Consider the following 17415-nt stretch of genomic DNA (forward strand, 5'->3'; position numbering starts at 1 on the left):
TAGAAATTTGAACAGACCAATTACCAGCAATGAAATTGAATCAGCACACAAAACTCCTGGGATGCTTGGGTGGCTCAATTGGTTGAGCACCCGACTCTTGGTTTCAGCTTAAGTTGTGATTTCAGGATTGTTGGATCAAGCCCCACATAGGGCACTGAGCTTGGCAGGGAGTCTGCTTGAGATTCTCTCTCCCTCTCCCCCACCCCCTGCTTGCATGCATGCATGTGTACTCACAGTCTCTCTCTCTCTGTCTCTAGAATAAATAAATAAACCCCAAAACAAGAAAATCTCCCAACAAACAAAAGTCCAGGACCAGATGGCTTCACAGGTGGAATTCTACCAAACATTTAAAGGAGAGTTAATACCTCTTCTTCTCAGATTATTCTAAAAAAATAGAAGAGGAACAAAAGCTTCCTAATCCATTCTGTGAGGCCAGTGTTCCCTGATATTGAAACCAGATAAAGACACTACCCAAAAAAAAGAGAACTACCGGCAATATGTCTGATGAATGTAGATGCAGAAATCCTCAACAAAATAGTACTTAACTGAATCCAACAAAAAATTGAAAAAAATCATTCACCATGATCAAATGGGATTTATTTCTGGGATACAAGGATGGTTCAGTATTCAAAAATCAATCAGCGTGGTAGTTCACATCAATAACAGAATGTATAAAAGCCGTATGATCATTTCAGTAGATACAGAAAAAGCATTTGACAAAGTACACCATTCCTGATAAAAACCTTCAACAAAGTAGGTTTAAAAGAATGTACCTTGACATGATAAAGGCTGTAATATATGAAAAACTCACAGCTAACATCATAGTCAGTTCCCTTAAGGTCAAGAACAAGACAAGGATATCCACTCTTACCACTTTATCAATGTAGTACTGGAAGGCCCAGCCTTAACAATTAGACAAGAAAAAGAAAAGCATCCAGCTTGGTAAGGAAGAAGTAAAATTGTCACGATACTATATATAGAAAACTCTGAAGACTCCACCAAAAAAACTAGTAGTATTGATAAATTAATTTAGTAAGGTCACAGGATACAGAATCAATGTACAGAAATCTTGCATTTCTTTTTTTTTTTTTTAAAGATTTTATTTATTTATTTATTTGACAGGTCACAAGGAGGCAGAGAGGCAGACAGAGAGAGAGGAGGAAGCAGGCCCCCCGCTGAGCAGAGAGCCCGATGCGGGGCTCGATCCCAGAAACCTGGGATCATGACCCGAGCCGAAGGCAGAGGCTTTAACCCACTGAGCCACCCAGGCACCCCAAATCTTGCATTTCTATACACTAATAATGAAGCAGCAGGAAGAGAAATTAAATAATTGCATTTATAGTTGCACCAAAAAGAATAAAATACTTAGGAATAAACTTAATCAAGGAAGTGAAAGACTTACACTCTGAAAACTATAAAACACTTATGAAAGAAATTGAAGGTGAGACAAACAAATGGAAGGATATTCCATACTCAATGGGTTGGAAGAACAAATATTGTTAATTTCTCCAGGCTGCTCAAAGCAATCTATAGATTTAATGCAATCCATACCAAAATAACAATAGCATTTTTCACAGACTAGAACAAATGATCTTAAAATTTGTATGGAATTACAGAAGACCCTAAGGGGCACCAGGTGGTACAGTCGTTATAGCATCCAGTTCTTGGTTTCAGGTCAGGTCATGGTCTCAGAGTTGTAGGATCAAACCCTGCGTTGGGCACCATGCTCAGCAGTCTCCTTGGGATTCTTTCTTCTTCTCCTTCTGTCCCTCCTATTCTCCCTGTCTCTAAAATAAGTAAGTAAGATAGGGGCGCCTGGGTGGCTCAGTTGGTTAAAGCCTCTGCCTTTGGCTCAGGTCATGATCCCAGGGTTCTGGGATCGAGCCCCACGTCGGGCTCTCTGCTCCGCAGGGAACCTGCTTTCTCCCCTCTCTCTCTCTCTGCCTGCCTCTCTGCCTACTTGTGATTTCTCTCTCTCTGTCAAATAAATAAAATCTTTAAAAAAAAAACTTAAAATAAGTAAGATAAATCTTTTTTTTTTTTTTTTTTAAGATTTTATTTATTTGACAGAGAGAGGAAGGGAAACAGGCTTCTCTCTGAGCAGAGAGCTTGATGCGGGGCTCAATCCCACATGCCGGGACCATGACCCGAGCCGAAAGCAGAGGCCTCAACCCACTGAGCCACCCAGGCACCCCAAGATAAATCTTTTTTTTTTTTAAGACGACTTTATCTATCTATCTATTCGTTTATTTTAGAGAGAGCGTGTGTGAATGCTAGTTGGGGGAGAAAGGCAGAGGGAAAGAGAGAATCTCAAGCAGACTCCTTGCCGAGCACAGGGCCCGATGTGGAGCTCAATCCCATAACGCTGAGATCATGACCTGAGCCAAAATCAAGAGTCAGACACTTAACCAACTGAGCCATCCAGGCATCCATAAATAAGATAAATCTTTAAAAAAAAAAAAAATCCTAAATAACCAGTCTTAAAAAAGAATAAAACTGAAAGTATCACAATCCCAGATTTCAAGATACACTACAAAGCTGGAGTAATCGAAATAGTATGGTACTGGCACAAAAAAAGACACATAGATCAGTGGAACAGAATAGAAGACCCAAAAGGAAACCCATGCTTATATGGTCAATTAATCTTTGACAGGGGAGGCAAGAATATACAATGGGAAAAAGACCATCTGTTCAACAAATGGTGTTGTGGAAACAGAACAGCAACATGCAAAAGTATGAAGCTGAGCCACTTTCTTAATACCATACACAAAATTAAACTCATGAGTTAAGGATCTAAATGTGAAGTCCGAACCATAAAAATCCTAGAAGAGATTCCAGGCAATAATTTCTGTGACATCGACAGTAACAACACTTCTCTAGATATGTCTCCCAAGGCAAGAGAAACAAAAACAAAAATAAGCTCCTGGGCTTACATCAAAATAAAAAGCTTCTGCACAGCAAAATAAATGAAACTAAGAGACAGCCTACTGAATAGGGGAAGATATTTGCAAATGACATGTCCAAAATACACAAAGAACTTCTACAACTCAACACCAAAAAACCAAATAATCCAATTAAAAAATAAGCAGAAGGGGCTCCTGGGTAACTGAGCGGGTTAAAGCCTCTGCCTTCGGCTCAGGTCTTGATCCCGGGGTCCTTTGATCGAGTCCCGAATCAGGCTCTCTGCTCAGTGGGGAGCCTGCTTCCCTTCTTCTCTCTCTCTGCCTGCTTCCCAGCCTACTTGTGATCTCTGTCCGTCAAATAAATAAACAAAATCTTAAAAAAAAAAAAAAATAGGCAGACGACATGAATATAGACATTTCTCCAAAGAAGACACACAGATGGCAACAGACACATGAAAAGTTACTCAGCATCACTGGTCATCAGGGAGATGCAAATCAAAACCACAATGAGAGATCACCTCACACCTGTCAGAATGGCTAGAATCAGAAACACAAGAAAGAGCGAGTGCTGGTGAGGATGTGGAGAAAAGGGAACCCTCGTGGACTGTGGGTGGGAATGCAAAGTGGTGCAGCCAGTGTGGAACACAGATGCCTCAAAAAATGAAAAACAGAAGTATTATATATATAAACAGAAGTATTATATATATGATACAGTAATTGCACTACTGGGTATTTACCCAAGGTATACAAAAACATGAATTCGAAAAGATACACTCACCCCTATGTTTATTGCAGCATTATTTACAACAGCCAGATTATGGAAGCAGTCCAAGTGACAGATAAATGGATAGAAAAGAGGTGGTACCTTTGTAAACTGGAATATTACTCGGCCATAAAAAGAATGAATCTTGCCATTTGCAGCAGCATGGATTGATCTAGAGAGTATAATTCTAAGTGAAATAAATCAGAAAGACAAATACCATATGATTTTACTCATATGTGGAGCTTACAAAACAAACTAACAAAAAAAAAAGAGACCCCAAAAAAAAAAGAAAAAGAAAAAAAAACTGGACTCATAACTATAGAGAATAAACTGATGGCTAGCAAAGCAGAGGTGGGTGAGGGAGTGGGTGAAGTAGGTGAAGGAGATTATGAATACACTTGTGATGAGTATTGAATAATGTATACAGTTGTTGAATCACTATATTATATACCTGAACTTACATAATACTATATGTTAACTGTACTGGAATTAAGAATGCAATATAAGGGGCACCTGGATGGCTCAGTCCGTTAAGCATCCCACTTTTTTTTTTTTTAAAGATTTTATTTATTTATTTGACAGAGAGAGATTACAAGTATGCAGAGAGGCAGGCAGAGAGAGAGAAGGAGGCAGGCTCCCTGCCGAGCAGAGAGCCCGATGCGGGACTCGATCCCAGGACCCTGAGATCATGACCTGAGCTGAAGGCAGCAGCTTAACCCACTGAGCCACCCAGGCGCCCAGCATCCCACCTTTTTTTTTTTTTTTAAGATTTTATTTATTTATTTGTCAGAGAGAGAGGGAGAGAGAGCGAGCACAGGCAGACAGAGAGGCAGGCAGAGGCAGAGGGAGAAGCAGGCTCCCTGCCGAGCAAGGAGCCCGATGTGGGACTCGATCCCAGGACGCTGGGATCATGACCTGAGCTGAAGGCAGCTGCTTAACCAACTGAGCCACCCAGGCGTCCCAGCATCCCACTTTTGATCTAAGCTTAGGTCTTGATCTCGGGGTCCTGAGAATGAACTCTTTGTTAGGCTCCTCGCTCAGTTCAGCCTACTTTGAAAAAAAAAAAAAGAGAAAAACAGCAAAACCAAAAAACCAGTATAAGATTCATTGTCAGGGTGCCTGTGTATCTCAGTCAGTTAAGCATCCTCTCTTGGGTTCCACTCCGGTCTTGATCTTAAGAGTCCTAGGATTGAACCCTGCATTAGCAGGGAGTCTGTGTAAGCTTCTCTCTCTCCCTCTCCTGCCCCTCCCCCCTCAAAATTAATTTAAAAATTAATTTATTTTAAAAATAATTTAAGAAGGTTAATCAAAGGTGTTTTGACTATGGCATTTTTTCATTTAGTTAAGTATTTAAGTGTATGATTTAATAATTTCTCTGACCTATACGTGTAAGATATAAAACTGGTTCTAAATGGTGTCCATTTAATCTCCAAATGTACATTTTTATTTATATTTGTTTATTTTAAGAGAGAGAGAATCTTTTTTTTTTTTAAAGATTTTATTTATTTATTTGACAGAGAGAGATCACAAGTAGGCAGAGAGGCAGGCAGAGAGAGAGGGAAGCAGGCTCCCCGCTGAGCAGAAAGCCCCACGTGGGGCTCGATCCCAGGACCCTGAGATCACGACCCGAGCCAAAGGTATAGGCTTATCCCACCGAGCCACCCAGGCTCTCTGAGAGAGAGAATCTTAAGCAGGCTCCACATTCAGTGTAGATAGAGCCCAGTGTGGGGCTCAGTCTCACAACTCTGAGGTCATGACCTGAGCCGAAGTCAGCAATCAGACACTTAACTGATTGAGTCACCAGGTGCCCCCTAAGCCTACATTTTATGCTGTTAATATTTTAGTCCTTTTACAAATTTCAGTTTTATTCCTCTTCAAATTTCAGTTGCATCTTCATGGGCATTTAATAAAATAGAACATTATTAGGTTAAGTAAATGCTTCAAGTTATTCTTTTCAATTTAAATAGCTTTCAAATTCAGAACATAATACACTTGTATACTTTTTATATTGTTTGTGCTTTATAGTTAATATGTTTTCTAATTTTTTGAAAGAAACATTTTAATAAAATGATTCTAAACTGATAATTTACATTTCATCTATTAATGTGTATAGAACGGTTTATAAATACTGTTAATTGTATGTATTTTACTGGGAAGTGGTTTAAATGGTTGTTGAAATGAGAAGGGATTTTTATTGTTTCATTCTTTAACCACAGTGGAAAGGTTTCAGTATGTCTAAGTGATTCATGACCTACCATTTGCCTGTTTCATTTCAAATAGGCTTCCCAACCAATACTGAAGCTGAGAGACACACTACTTTTTATTCTTTGCCATCTTCATTGGAACGAACACCCACCAAAATGACGACATCCCAGAAAGTTACTTTTTGTTCTCATGGCAATTCGGCTTTTCAGCCAATAGCATCAAGCTGCAAAATTGTGCCACAAAGTCAGGTTCCTAATCCTGAGTCACCCGGAAAATCCTTCCAACCCATCACCATGAGCTGCAAGATTGTTTCAGGTATACAGATGATGTATGTCAAGTTGATGGGTATAAAAATTGTTGTAATGGCAAAAGAAAGTATTATGGCTTTTTAAAAATTCTTTCAAGTAAGGTGTTTGTTTATTTGGTAAGTAATGACTATTGATTAGCAAAGCTGTCAACAAAGGGAAAACAGTAATTTCATATGCAAACAGTTTTTGAATAAGAAATGAAATTCAAAAAGGTCAACTTTTCATGTCCAAAAAGTGGTGGAGGTAAAATGTTTACTAGGATGTATGATTGAAACTATGGTAGGAATTAAGTTTTTGAGTTATCTGTGGAAACCAGAGTGACTAGTAATTAAAAAAAAAACTTAGAGCAGGCCTTTTGGAGTTGAGTTAAAGTTTGAAAGGTGGGACTTGGTTTGGAATTGAAATGTCTTTTATACTCTGCACAGTAGATAGAAAATTAGTCATTCCCATCATCAGTAGGTAGTTCTGAGCCTTCATTTTCACTGAGATTGAATTATCTACTGCCTCATGACGGTTTCACATCTATGTTAGGTAGACTTCAGGTAGGAATATACTTTGTGGTGTAGGTTACATCACTTCAGAAAAGTCTTGCAAGAAAGTCAGTAGAAATATCTAGGCAGTGGGAGACCTGTATATATGAAGGTGGAGAAAAGGAGTCTTCATTGCTAAAAATAGACAACTAAGCAGAAATATGATTCCAGTCTTTGAAATTGATGAAAGGTGAGGAATGTGTAATTTTACCTCCCATTTAGAAGCATTTTGGAACTTGCTGTTTCAGAGGCAGAATAGGCTGAACATATAAATTGGTTACAAGTTTAGAGAAATTCATGGATGACAAATTTGATTGACAAAAAAAACCATTGAGGATGTTGAATGGTACATGGGTAATCTTTGTGAGTGTTCTGTGGGAACAGGAATCTCTGGATTGTAGCTGACTTGGTATTGACAGACTTCTGTTTAGGGTGGGTGAATTCCATGTTTTCAAGTAGGAAATTAGTTGTAAATCAAGACTCCTGGTTTGTAAGTCTAGCTGTTCACTTACTAATTTCCTATAATTTTAGTGTCTTGTAGTATAACCATTACTATAACAATTAGCCCAAGTTGTGAAGAGTTGGGTTATCTGGGGATTCAGCAATTCCACACTATTATGTAAAGCTCTGCTTTTTTAACTTTAGTGTGCCCATGGGATGGGTATGTGTGTGGGGGAATCTTGGTGAAGTACAGATTTATATTTAGTAGGTCTGGGGGAGCACCTCAGAATCTGTTTCTCAGAAGCTGCCTGCTGATGCTGGTGGAGGGATCAGCTACGCCGCTGCTGTTGCTCAGTACCTGAAACATAGAGTCCCATTCTCTTTTCCCCATTTGTCGCCTTTGTCCTCCATTGTCTTCAGTGTTTTCTTAGATGGGTTGAGTATATGTTTTTAGTTTATTTCATTTCTCTTTTTTATTAATAAAGGTTCCCCCATATCAACTCCAAGTCCATCACCGCTGCCTCGAACCCCGACTTCCACTCCAGTCCATGTGAAGCAAGGCGCTGCTAGCTCTGTCATTAATAACCCTTATGTTATCCTGGATAAGCCGGGGCAGGTTATTGGAGCCACCACTCCCACTACAGGTAGGCATTTCATCCATACTTGTGCGATCTGAAAGGTTTGATCTTTCGTAAAGTCGAAATCCCAGCGTGACTTAGTAGCCATCTAATGGGAGAATGAAGTCTTTGTAAACAAGAGAAGGAACTCTAAAATAGTATATCCAGTGCTGTTTCTCTGAGAGAAGATGTACTATATGTAAAAGTTCTATTTTTTAGGAATTTACTTAAATTTTGTTTTTAATTTCTAAAGATTAAAAGAGAAATAGAATTAATGTTCTTTAAAAAAAAAAAAAAAGTTGATTTTGTTTTCGTTTAGAAGACATTCTTTTTGGGCCTGCAAGCAAATGTGGTTATTTTCCAAATTAAGCTTCAGAAAAAGAATACCTTTGTGGCCCACGTATGTTTCTCACCAGTCAAACTAAAAAGTGATCTTTACTTTTCTGTGAATAAGATAAATTGTGTGTGTGGGAGAGAAATTGAACTCTGCAGTTTAAAAAAGGGACTTCTGATAGAAAGAATAAGAACTGGATTTATTGTATGTGTCACCATAATTCCCTATAGCTACAGAGTGCTTTTCAGATTTTTTCTAAGTATTTCCACTAATATTATTTTATGTATTTGTTTCATTTAAACTATGTGAACACATGCTTCTGAATGTAAACTTTTCTATAGCTCTCACTTCTAATTAAGAGAAATAGTGAGAGAAAAGAAGTGACCATAAGATCATAAGACTGATTTTTTTTTAAAACATAATTGATCTTAGCACATGAATATATGCTGGATCTTTCTAAGTAGTTTTTTTTGGGAAAGTTAGGTCCTTTAACAGTGATTATAATTGTGGAACTCCTTTTTTAAAAAAGCTGCTTTCAGAAATTACTTAATAGCCTTTTGAATAAATTGAGGGATGTCAAATAGGTATCCTTTGAGGATGGTTAGTTATAGGAATTAGCCACTCTTTGCAGGCACGTTTGATAAATGGAGCAGGTGATCAAATACCATTTTTGGTCTTGACTTATTTTTTACTATAGGTAGTGGGACTTGCTTTTATCAGACCCTAAAGGGAGGTATACACGTGGAATATAAATTGCTTATGTCATAGCACTTTGGAATAGGTACAACCTCCTGGTGAGAATATTTTGAAGGAGCTAGCATTCAGTTAGATTCATTCATGTGGTACATCATTATGTAACCAATACCCTTATGTTCTGGTGTCTGTCTCTGTATATAGGTAGTGTGTAATGTCTGTGTACTTATTCTTCTGCATGTCCTTACTAGCTTCTTATCTGTTTTTAGGTTAGTGAGGTGGTCAGCTTCACAGGAGGAATCCTTAAGTATGTTTTCAATAATTTCAGGGTTGTGAGTTTTCAACACTTAAAAATGAAAAATAGTGGGATATAGGGGTAAGGTGGTGGAAAATGCTTTTAAATTCCATTTTGTAAATTTTACTTTGTACTTTATTTTAAAATCTGCTTTGCTTATCAGGAAGTCCTACAAACAAGCTCTCCACTGCCTCCCAGGCCTCCCAAGGAACAGGTTCCCCTATTCCTAAAATTCATGGAAGTAGTTTTGTAACATCTACTGTCAAGGTAACACTCTTATTGCATTATTGCACTTTTCTAGTTTGTAAAGACAGTAAGTTCAAGCCCAGCAGAATTTGTCAGTTGATAATGCAAATTTCATTAAGTAGAATCTTCAAGCTAATAAGCATCTTGAAGATCATCTACTCCAGACTCCCCTATCTTACTGTTGATTTTTTCCTAGTGTGGAAAATGTTTCTCAACACTTCCATCAGTTGGACAGTCGGTATCTATTTGAAAACTTACTATGATGACGAGGCAGCTATTTATAGGAGTGGGGGGAGGTCAGCTTATGTTAAAGACTTTTCCTTATAAAAATACTCATTGAGCAGCATTCTTCTTTTCTTCCTATATTTGTGCCAATAAGGAGTAAATACATATTTTTTCTATTTGCAGCCATGCAGTTACTTAAAAATAATTCTTTCTTTCTTCTTTTTCTTTCTTTCTTCCCGCCCCCCCTCCCCGCCCTTCAGCGTAAGGAAACCTGTAAAATTAGAACTTCAGATATGATCTGACTTGTTCAGCTAAGAGTGCTAGGTATCTGCTCACTGCTTGGCAAAGACAGCCCCTGCTATTTTGGTTAGTTAGTTACTTGTCATTGTCATGGCTCCCTAGAGCCTTTGAGGTACAAACTGGTATGTGAGAACTGAGAATTTAGAGGTCATCTCCTACATGACAAGTGTTAACACATTCTTACATATAGGTACTTAACAGTGATGATATTGAATAGTTTTCTGTTCTAAGGTGAGGTTTTACTCCCGAGTGCGATGCTGCCTGTGAGCACTGTTATATGAATGCCTAAATTGTAATAATTGCCTTGAAGGTCTTCATTCTCTGCCAGTCAGTTTTTAATGTTTGTTGATCTTTTCATTACATGGTTAAGCAGTATTAACTTTGTTGCTTGTCCCTAATTTATGGTTAATTGCCTATGAGATTTACATTTTGTATTTGAGAACTAGAGACAGATATCAGTAATTCTGAGTGTTTACCTTTGTTTTGTTGGTTTTGCCTTCATTGTTTAAGTTCTTTCTGTTGTTTTGTTTTTTAAATCCCTATTGAACAATTTCCCTCTGTGTTGGGTATTTATTTGGAGTAAAGACAACAAATCAAGTTGTGTGAATACTACTGAAAGGGTGTGTATACTGAAACACTGTAGCTCTTTCATTTATTTATTTAGTGCCTAGGCTCTCGGGATAGAAAAGAAGTAAAATAAGCCTTTAGTGACTTACCATCAGGCAGGGGACTGGACATTGCAAACCAATGAATCAGCCAAATGCTAGAGGTATATCATAGTTTTTCCAGCATACACTGGGGTCCAGATGAGTAGGTTCTTGTCGGGTTATAGCCTTTCCTTGCATTTGGTTTCTAAAAACAATAATTAAAATGCAAGGGTCGGTGCTTGGAAAACTCCACAAAGAGTTTTGAGCTTTTGGGATTTTGTTTTGTTTTGTTTTTCAGGTATGTTTGCAGAGAATGTCACAGGTTTATATTAAATAAAAGGGTCTAGAATATTTGAAGTCAGTTATTTTATCCTAATTATACAATGTGTATTTTTACATACACAGCAGGAGGATTCTTTGTTTGCATCTATGCCACCTCTTTGCCCTATTGGGAGTCACCCTAAGGTTCAGAGTCCTAAACCTCTAACTGGAGGACTTGGAGCTTTCACAAAAGTGAGTATTTATTAGGGTATTATCCCACAAGTTAGTATGGTTTTGTTACATAATTGTTTTTGTGGCATGTTGGAGTTGATTGACACTACCCTACAACATGTAACTTTTTAGTATGTCTTAATTCTAAGACCAGATTCTTTTTTTCTTTTTTTTTAAGATTTTATTTATTTGACAGAGAGAGAAACAGTGAGGGGGGAACTCAAGCATGGGGAGTGGGAGAGGGAGCAGGCTTCCCACTAAGCAGGGAGCCTGATTCGGGGCTTGATCCTGGGACCCTGGGATCATGACCTGAGCTGAAGGCAGGTGCTTAACCAACTGAGCCACCCAGGCACTCCCTAAGATCAGATTCTAAGACTTCTGCAACATGCTGCCATTTATTTAGTCGTGTCCACAGGGAAGCTCTTAGTATCCAGCAAGGTGGTAACTCCTGAGTGTACAAACTGTGTGTGTGTTTCTTTCTGCTGCCATTTGCCATCAAAATCTAGAACAAATGGACTAGGTCAAGTTTGCAGAAACAGGATCAAATCCAGATCCTACTTTTAGTCCCTTTGATAGCTATTATGGGCTGTATTTAAGCAGGATTTCTACCCTTCTGGTGGAGTCATTTTTTTTAACAGACCAAGCCTCATTAATTCATTAATTCCTGCAAGCAGAATAGCTTCAGATATTAGTGGCTTTTCTTATGGGATGGTTATTCAGAGTCATCATCATGTTTGTTGCCAGGTAATCATCAAACAAGAACCTGGTGAAGCCTCTCACGTGCCTGCAACAGGAGCTGCCAGCCAGTCACCACTCCCTCAGTATGTGACAGTGAAAGGGGGTCACATGATTGCTGTGTCCCCTCAAAAACAGGTCCTAACTGCTGGAGAAGGGACTTCCCAGTCACCAAAGATTCAGCCCTCCAAGGTTTGTGTTGGGTAGGGTTGGGGAGGTTAATAATATGTCAGTGAATGTTATTTGTCTGAGTAACAGGCAGGTGCTGACAGAATTCAGATGACAGGGTTGCTGATCCCAGAAAATCCTGTAGATGGAAGCTGTGTTGGAAAAGCAAGTTAGTGTCAAATCCGTCTGCTCTTGCAGTAAGCATTGACAAGAGCAGGAGCTGTGTTACGGAGGGTCCACGGATAGTCGAAGAGGCATGGGGATGCTATGTTGTATCTCTGGCAATGAAGACAGTAGACTTCCCGGACACAACTTCCAGTTGATGCAGGTGTAAAATGGGTAGCCGACAGGACCAGGGCCAGCTGTTCTACTTGTTTCTGGTAGGTGAGTGCTGTAGTTTATACCTCTCTGTTCAGGCTGTGGCCTCTGTTTACTGATTCTTGACTCTTCAGAGAATGTATTTACTTTATAATTTGAAAGTGTGGGGAACTAATATATCAAGACAAGTATAAAATGGCATATAGACCCATGTTTTCCTGCTTTGGTTGTGCTTATGAGTGCCTGTCTGTCTCCCGTTCTCGTTTACATGCTATCTAATCCTCATGGTACGCTCAACCCCATTTTACAAATGAGGAAACTGTCCTGTGAGGGGGTTAGGCAACTTCTTGAGAGTACTTTAGCTAATAAGTGACAGAGGATTTGAACCCAGGTCTTCTGACTCCAAAATCTCCCATTGTAGAGCTAATTAAAATTTGTGAGCCATGTTCTGGAACCTAAGCATCATTTTAGAACATACAGAGTTAAATTATCTCATTTTAGGCGGCAGATATATTCTAAAGCTATCAAGAATATTATGGAAAATATTTGTTTTTCAACTTGAAAGGCAGCCTGTCTAGGGATAGATGAAATGCCTAGAGAGGAGTACTTTATTTATTTTAAAAATATTTCATTTATTTATTTATTTATCTATCAGGGAGAGAGAGAGAGAGCACAAGTAGGCAGAGGGGCAGGCAGAGAGAGAGAGAGGAGGAAGCAGGCTCCCCGCTGAGCAGGGAGCCTGATGCAGGGCTCGATCCCAGGACCCTAGGATCATGACCCGAGTGGAAGGCAGAGGCTTAACCCACTAGCCACCCAGGTGCCCCCCGTCCCCAGAAGAATACTTTAAAATAGAAAAATAGTTTTAGGTCTTTTGGTTTAGGTTAGATAGCTGCACATAGATGTAACAAAAATGCGTATGTTACAGTTCTGAAGTCTGAATGGTTCTAAAATCTGTAAGAATCTACTAACTACTTTCCCAAACTTAACCTGGTCATGACTCATCTGATGATTAAAAATACATAGATACTTAGACCCTGTCTCATACTTTCTGAATCAGAATCTTCTTGGGGGCCCTGGGAATCTGGATTTTTATCAAGCTCTCTTGCTCACTTGTATGATTTGGCAAATTTAAGAACCACTAAGCTATAGCATCAAATTTGACTTTGGGGCTTCCCTAGCCCAAATCACTAGAGCAGGTACCCCCAGCTGCTTCCTAATGCACTCACTATTGTTTTGGCCTTAGGAGTAAGCCATTGTTAAATCTTTTCGTGAATCAGTTACTGTTATCTAGACTTCCTACTCAGACACATCATGATTCTTCAGAATCTGTTTTGCTTCACCAAAGATACATGGACTCACTCATTTAGGGTTTTTTTTTTAAGGATTTTATTTATTTGACAGACAGAGATCACAAGTAGGCAGAGAGGCAGGCAGAAGGTGGGGAGGGGAGCAGGCTCCCCGCTGAGCAGAGAGCCCGATGCGGGGCTCTATCCCAGGACCCTGGGATCATGACCTGAGCCAAAGGCAGAGGAGGCTTAACTCACTGAGCCACCCAGGCACCCCTCATTTATGTTTTTGAGCCAAAATAGCATTGCTGTTTAGGTTCAGAAGCTCTGGATAAGTTAGTTTCAGTTTTTTACACCTTGCATTTTGCAAATCTACCCCTCTGTAATGCTTAACAACTGTATTGGCTTTCTTGTCACATTGCCACCTACCTCATGGCATTATTAGACTAAGAAAAAGTGGATAATTTTGTGCTGAAATGCTCTGAATAAAGTTTAAGAGCACCTGAAAAGAAAAGCCACAGAAGAGGGTGAAAGAAATGAACAGAAGCAGAAGAGCATGAGAAAAGACATACCCTGTTTATTCAGGAAATTTAGTACAAACTCTGGACTCCAGATAAGGAGCTGTCTGCAAGTACAGACTGTCCCTGGTTATTGCCGATGTGCATTCCTAGAAACTATGCCAGAAAACATAAGGGTGAACAAAATTATACTGTTTTACCTTCCATTCAACTTTGGCTTACCTTTTTCCTAAAAGTAAAGAGGGGTGCTGCTTTTGCCATAAAACGGAACATCTGAGCATTTAGTGGGCTCATGTGAGAAGGAAGCAGTGTGGCATAGTAAAAAGAATGCAAGCTTTGGAATGAGAGTTTGTTACAGACCTCAGCCACTCATTACTTGTGCGACCTGGGCGGGTTTGTATTTCTGAGCCTTGTGTTTTTCCATCTGTAAAAGGGAATAATACCCTATGTCTTTCAGACCAGTAGGATTAGTAATCATTGTGTATGGGGCGCCTGGGTGGCTCAGTTGGGTAAGCGTCTGACTGTGGCTCGGGTCGTGATCCCAGCCTCCGGAGATAGGAGTTCTGCATCCTGCATGGTCCTGCATCAGGCTCCCTGCCCAGTAGGAAGTCTGCTTCTCCCTCTGCCCCTCCCCCTACTTGTGCGTGCACATTCTCTCTCTCTCTATTAAATGAATAAATAAAATCTTTAAAAAAAAAATCATTGTATGGGGAGGACTTAGCACAGAGCCACTCACTAAGTGATAGCAGCTAAATGTGACTAAGGACAAGTCCTGTGTAAATATGCAGGAGTACCATGATCATTCTCATTGAGTACTAAATTGTAATTGGCTAAATTTTTCAGTGTCTGGAGGAAAAGTTACACACATATAATCCTCCTTTTCTGGTTGTTAAAGTAAATTTTGACTTGCAAAAGTCTGGACAGGGCACAAACAAAAACACTGAATCAAAGCGTGAGTCAAAGGGAAGTATTTAAAATAATAGAGAACAGAGGGTGTCTGTTTTGTGAAACTAGAAGAAAATTAGGAATGCAGAGAGAGGTGGTGTGGAATGGGAAGAGTTCAGGTTCTAGGCTAAAATGTTGTCTTGTTAAGAAAAGAAAAACTAATTTGGGGTTGTAGTGTCCTACTTAAGAGTCTTCCTTACGCTGTCCATAGACAGCTGTGCGTAGGATTTTCCCCAGTAAATGCCAGACTTCCTCCTCCCTTTTTTCAGACAGGAGGTGGGATTAATCTTGTGAGTGGTATGCTGTGCTGGATAAGCTCTGCTAATGAAAACTGCCCTCCTGTGGCCAGTTTGGGACACCACATTTTATTTAGCTTGTGGAGAGATTAAATATGTCATATTCTGGAAGTTTTAATAGCAGGTGAGTGAGGATAGAGCTTGGTACAAGGTAGAAAAAGCAAGTTAAGATGCATGGAATTTCGGAAAAGAAAATAGGTCCAATCCATATGTATTTTCCTTTAAGATTTTTTTTGCTTTCTTTGTTGGCTTAGGAACATGAAAATAAATTGTATAATATAGCTTATGCAATGAATTATTTAGTTTGATATATTTAGAAAACATGAAGACTCTAGTCTCAGAAAAAAGTTTGACTACTATAATAGAGAAATCCAAAGCCCATAAAACTTAAATACGTTTTGTTTTTTTTTTTCTTCTCACACATAAAAGACCAGTAGGCTGTTCTAGTATGTTGGCTTCACAGTCATCAAGAATCTAGATTCCATTTTGTTCTACCATTCTCGAAATTTGGTTCTTAGCTTATGGGCTGCGATAGCTGTTTCATTTCATGCCACCGTGTTCACATTTCTGGCTAGCAGGAAGAGAAAAGGGGGGGTGAGGAGGCATAACCCAAAAGTTGCACTCATCACTTCTCTTCCTATCCTTCTAGCCAGAAATGAGAGGACCAGCACTAGGCTGAGAAATGTTCTATGTGGCCATGTCCCTATTTGAAAACTGGGGGCTCTCTTACTGTGAGAGAGAAAACAAATGGACATCAGGGTTCAACTGGCACTTTCTGTCATTACTCAAAAATGTTTTTCTACATTAAGAAACATTTTTTCCATAAGTATAGAAAAGTGTTTGTTTTGACAGAGAGAGAGAAAGAGCAGAGGACTGGGGAGGGGGAGACCCAGAGAGAATCTTCAGTAGGCTCCACACCCAGGAGGGAACTTGATGCAGGGCAAAGTTCTTGATTAGTAAGAGTTTCTCTGCCACTCTGTGGCCACAGCAACATTCCATGTTGCCTGCGGAGTAAGGCTCATACAGTCAAAATAGATTTGGATCATCCTAAGGATTTGTTTTAACCAAGCCAGAGAGTGGGAGGTTTTCTTTTCCACTCTAGTTAACTTGCTTTTTTCCCCCATTGGTTCTTTGAGTTTTTTTTTTTCTTTCTTTCTCTCCTTCCTTAAACTTATGTAAAAGTAAGAGGCTATTATAATGAACCCTATATGCCCATTACACAGTTTCAGTAATTATCAGCATTTTGCTAGTCTTACTTCTCTTCCTAGGATATTTTAAAGCAGATACTGGATGTTATATACTTTAATTTCCATTTGACTAAATGAATCTAGGAATGAAGGTCCTCTGCCCTCGCCAACTGTGGATCCATTTGGCGCTCTCCATCCTTTGCGTCTCCATGTAACCTCATGGATTACTGTTGTTTGGTTAATGATAACAAGTGTCTTGGGCTGCAGCAGCTGTCGTTTACTGTGTACCTCATATCTTATGAGATAAATATTATCCATATTTGATAGATGAGGTGTTTAAGGCTAAAGCTCAGAAACATTAAATAACTTACCCAGCTACCAACCAGTGGAACAAAACTGGGAAACCAAGTCTGACTGCTTACAAAATCCTGCGCTTTTTCTTCTTTGTTACACTGTAGTTTATAACAGTTGATTAGGAGACTATTTTCTTTATATCAACTGTAGCATCCAAGTACATGCAAATGTATTTTACTGTATTTACATCTTTGCAAAGAAACCATGTATGATTTAGTAGTTATTTAACTGAAAAGTTCCATTCATCAACTGCATATGTTTTGTCATTTTGTTCTGTTTCTTAGGTAATCATAATTATCATTGCTAATCCTGTTATTTTTTTTTTAAGATTTTATTTATTTATTTGACAGAGAGAAATCACAATAGGCAGAGAGGCAGAGAGAGAGGGGGAAGCAGGTTCCCCGCTGAGCAGAGAGTCTGATGTGGGGCTCGATCCCAGGATCCTGAGATCATGACCTGAGCCAAAGACAAAGGCTTAACCCACTGAGCCACCTAGGTGCCCCAATCCTGTTATTTTTAATTTAGAAATATTATAAAGTAAAATACAGAGAATAATATAATCAATGCTCATATATCTTCCACCCAAAATTAACATGTCTGTATTTATTT

The 17415-nt window shown here is 39.1% G+C and overlaps 1 protein-coding gene across 3 annotated transcripts in view; it reads left to right on the forward strand.

Moving 5' to 3' along the window:
- Positions 1 to 17415, forward strand: part of YEATS2 (YEATS domain containing 2) — a 121554-nt gene that overhangs the window by 66518 nt on the left and 37621 nt on the right. For all 3 annotated transcript variants that reach the window (XM_044251870.1, XM_044251872.1, XM_044251871.1), the window contains exons 11-15: positions 5947 to 6186; positions 7636 to 7794; positions 9253 to 9356; positions 10913 to 11020; positions 11744 to 11926. In XM_044251870.1, coding sequence (XP_044107805.1) covers positions 5947 to 6186; positions 7636 to 7794; positions 9253 to 9356; positions 10913 to 11020; positions 11744 to 11926 — 794 coding nt within the window. The remainder of the gene's footprint in view (positions 1 to 5946; positions 6187 to 7635; positions 7795 to 9252; positions 9357 to 10912; positions 11021 to 11743; positions 11927 to 17415) is intronic.

The sequence above is a fragment of the Neovison vison genome, chromosome 6 (assembly GCF_020171115.1).
Source record: "Neovison vison isolate M4711 chromosome 6, ASM_NN_V1, whole genome shotgun sequence".
In the NCBI taxonomy this organism is placed as follows: domain Eukaryota; kingdom Metazoa; phylum Chordata; class Mammalia; order Carnivora; family Mustelidae; genus Neogale; species Neogale vison.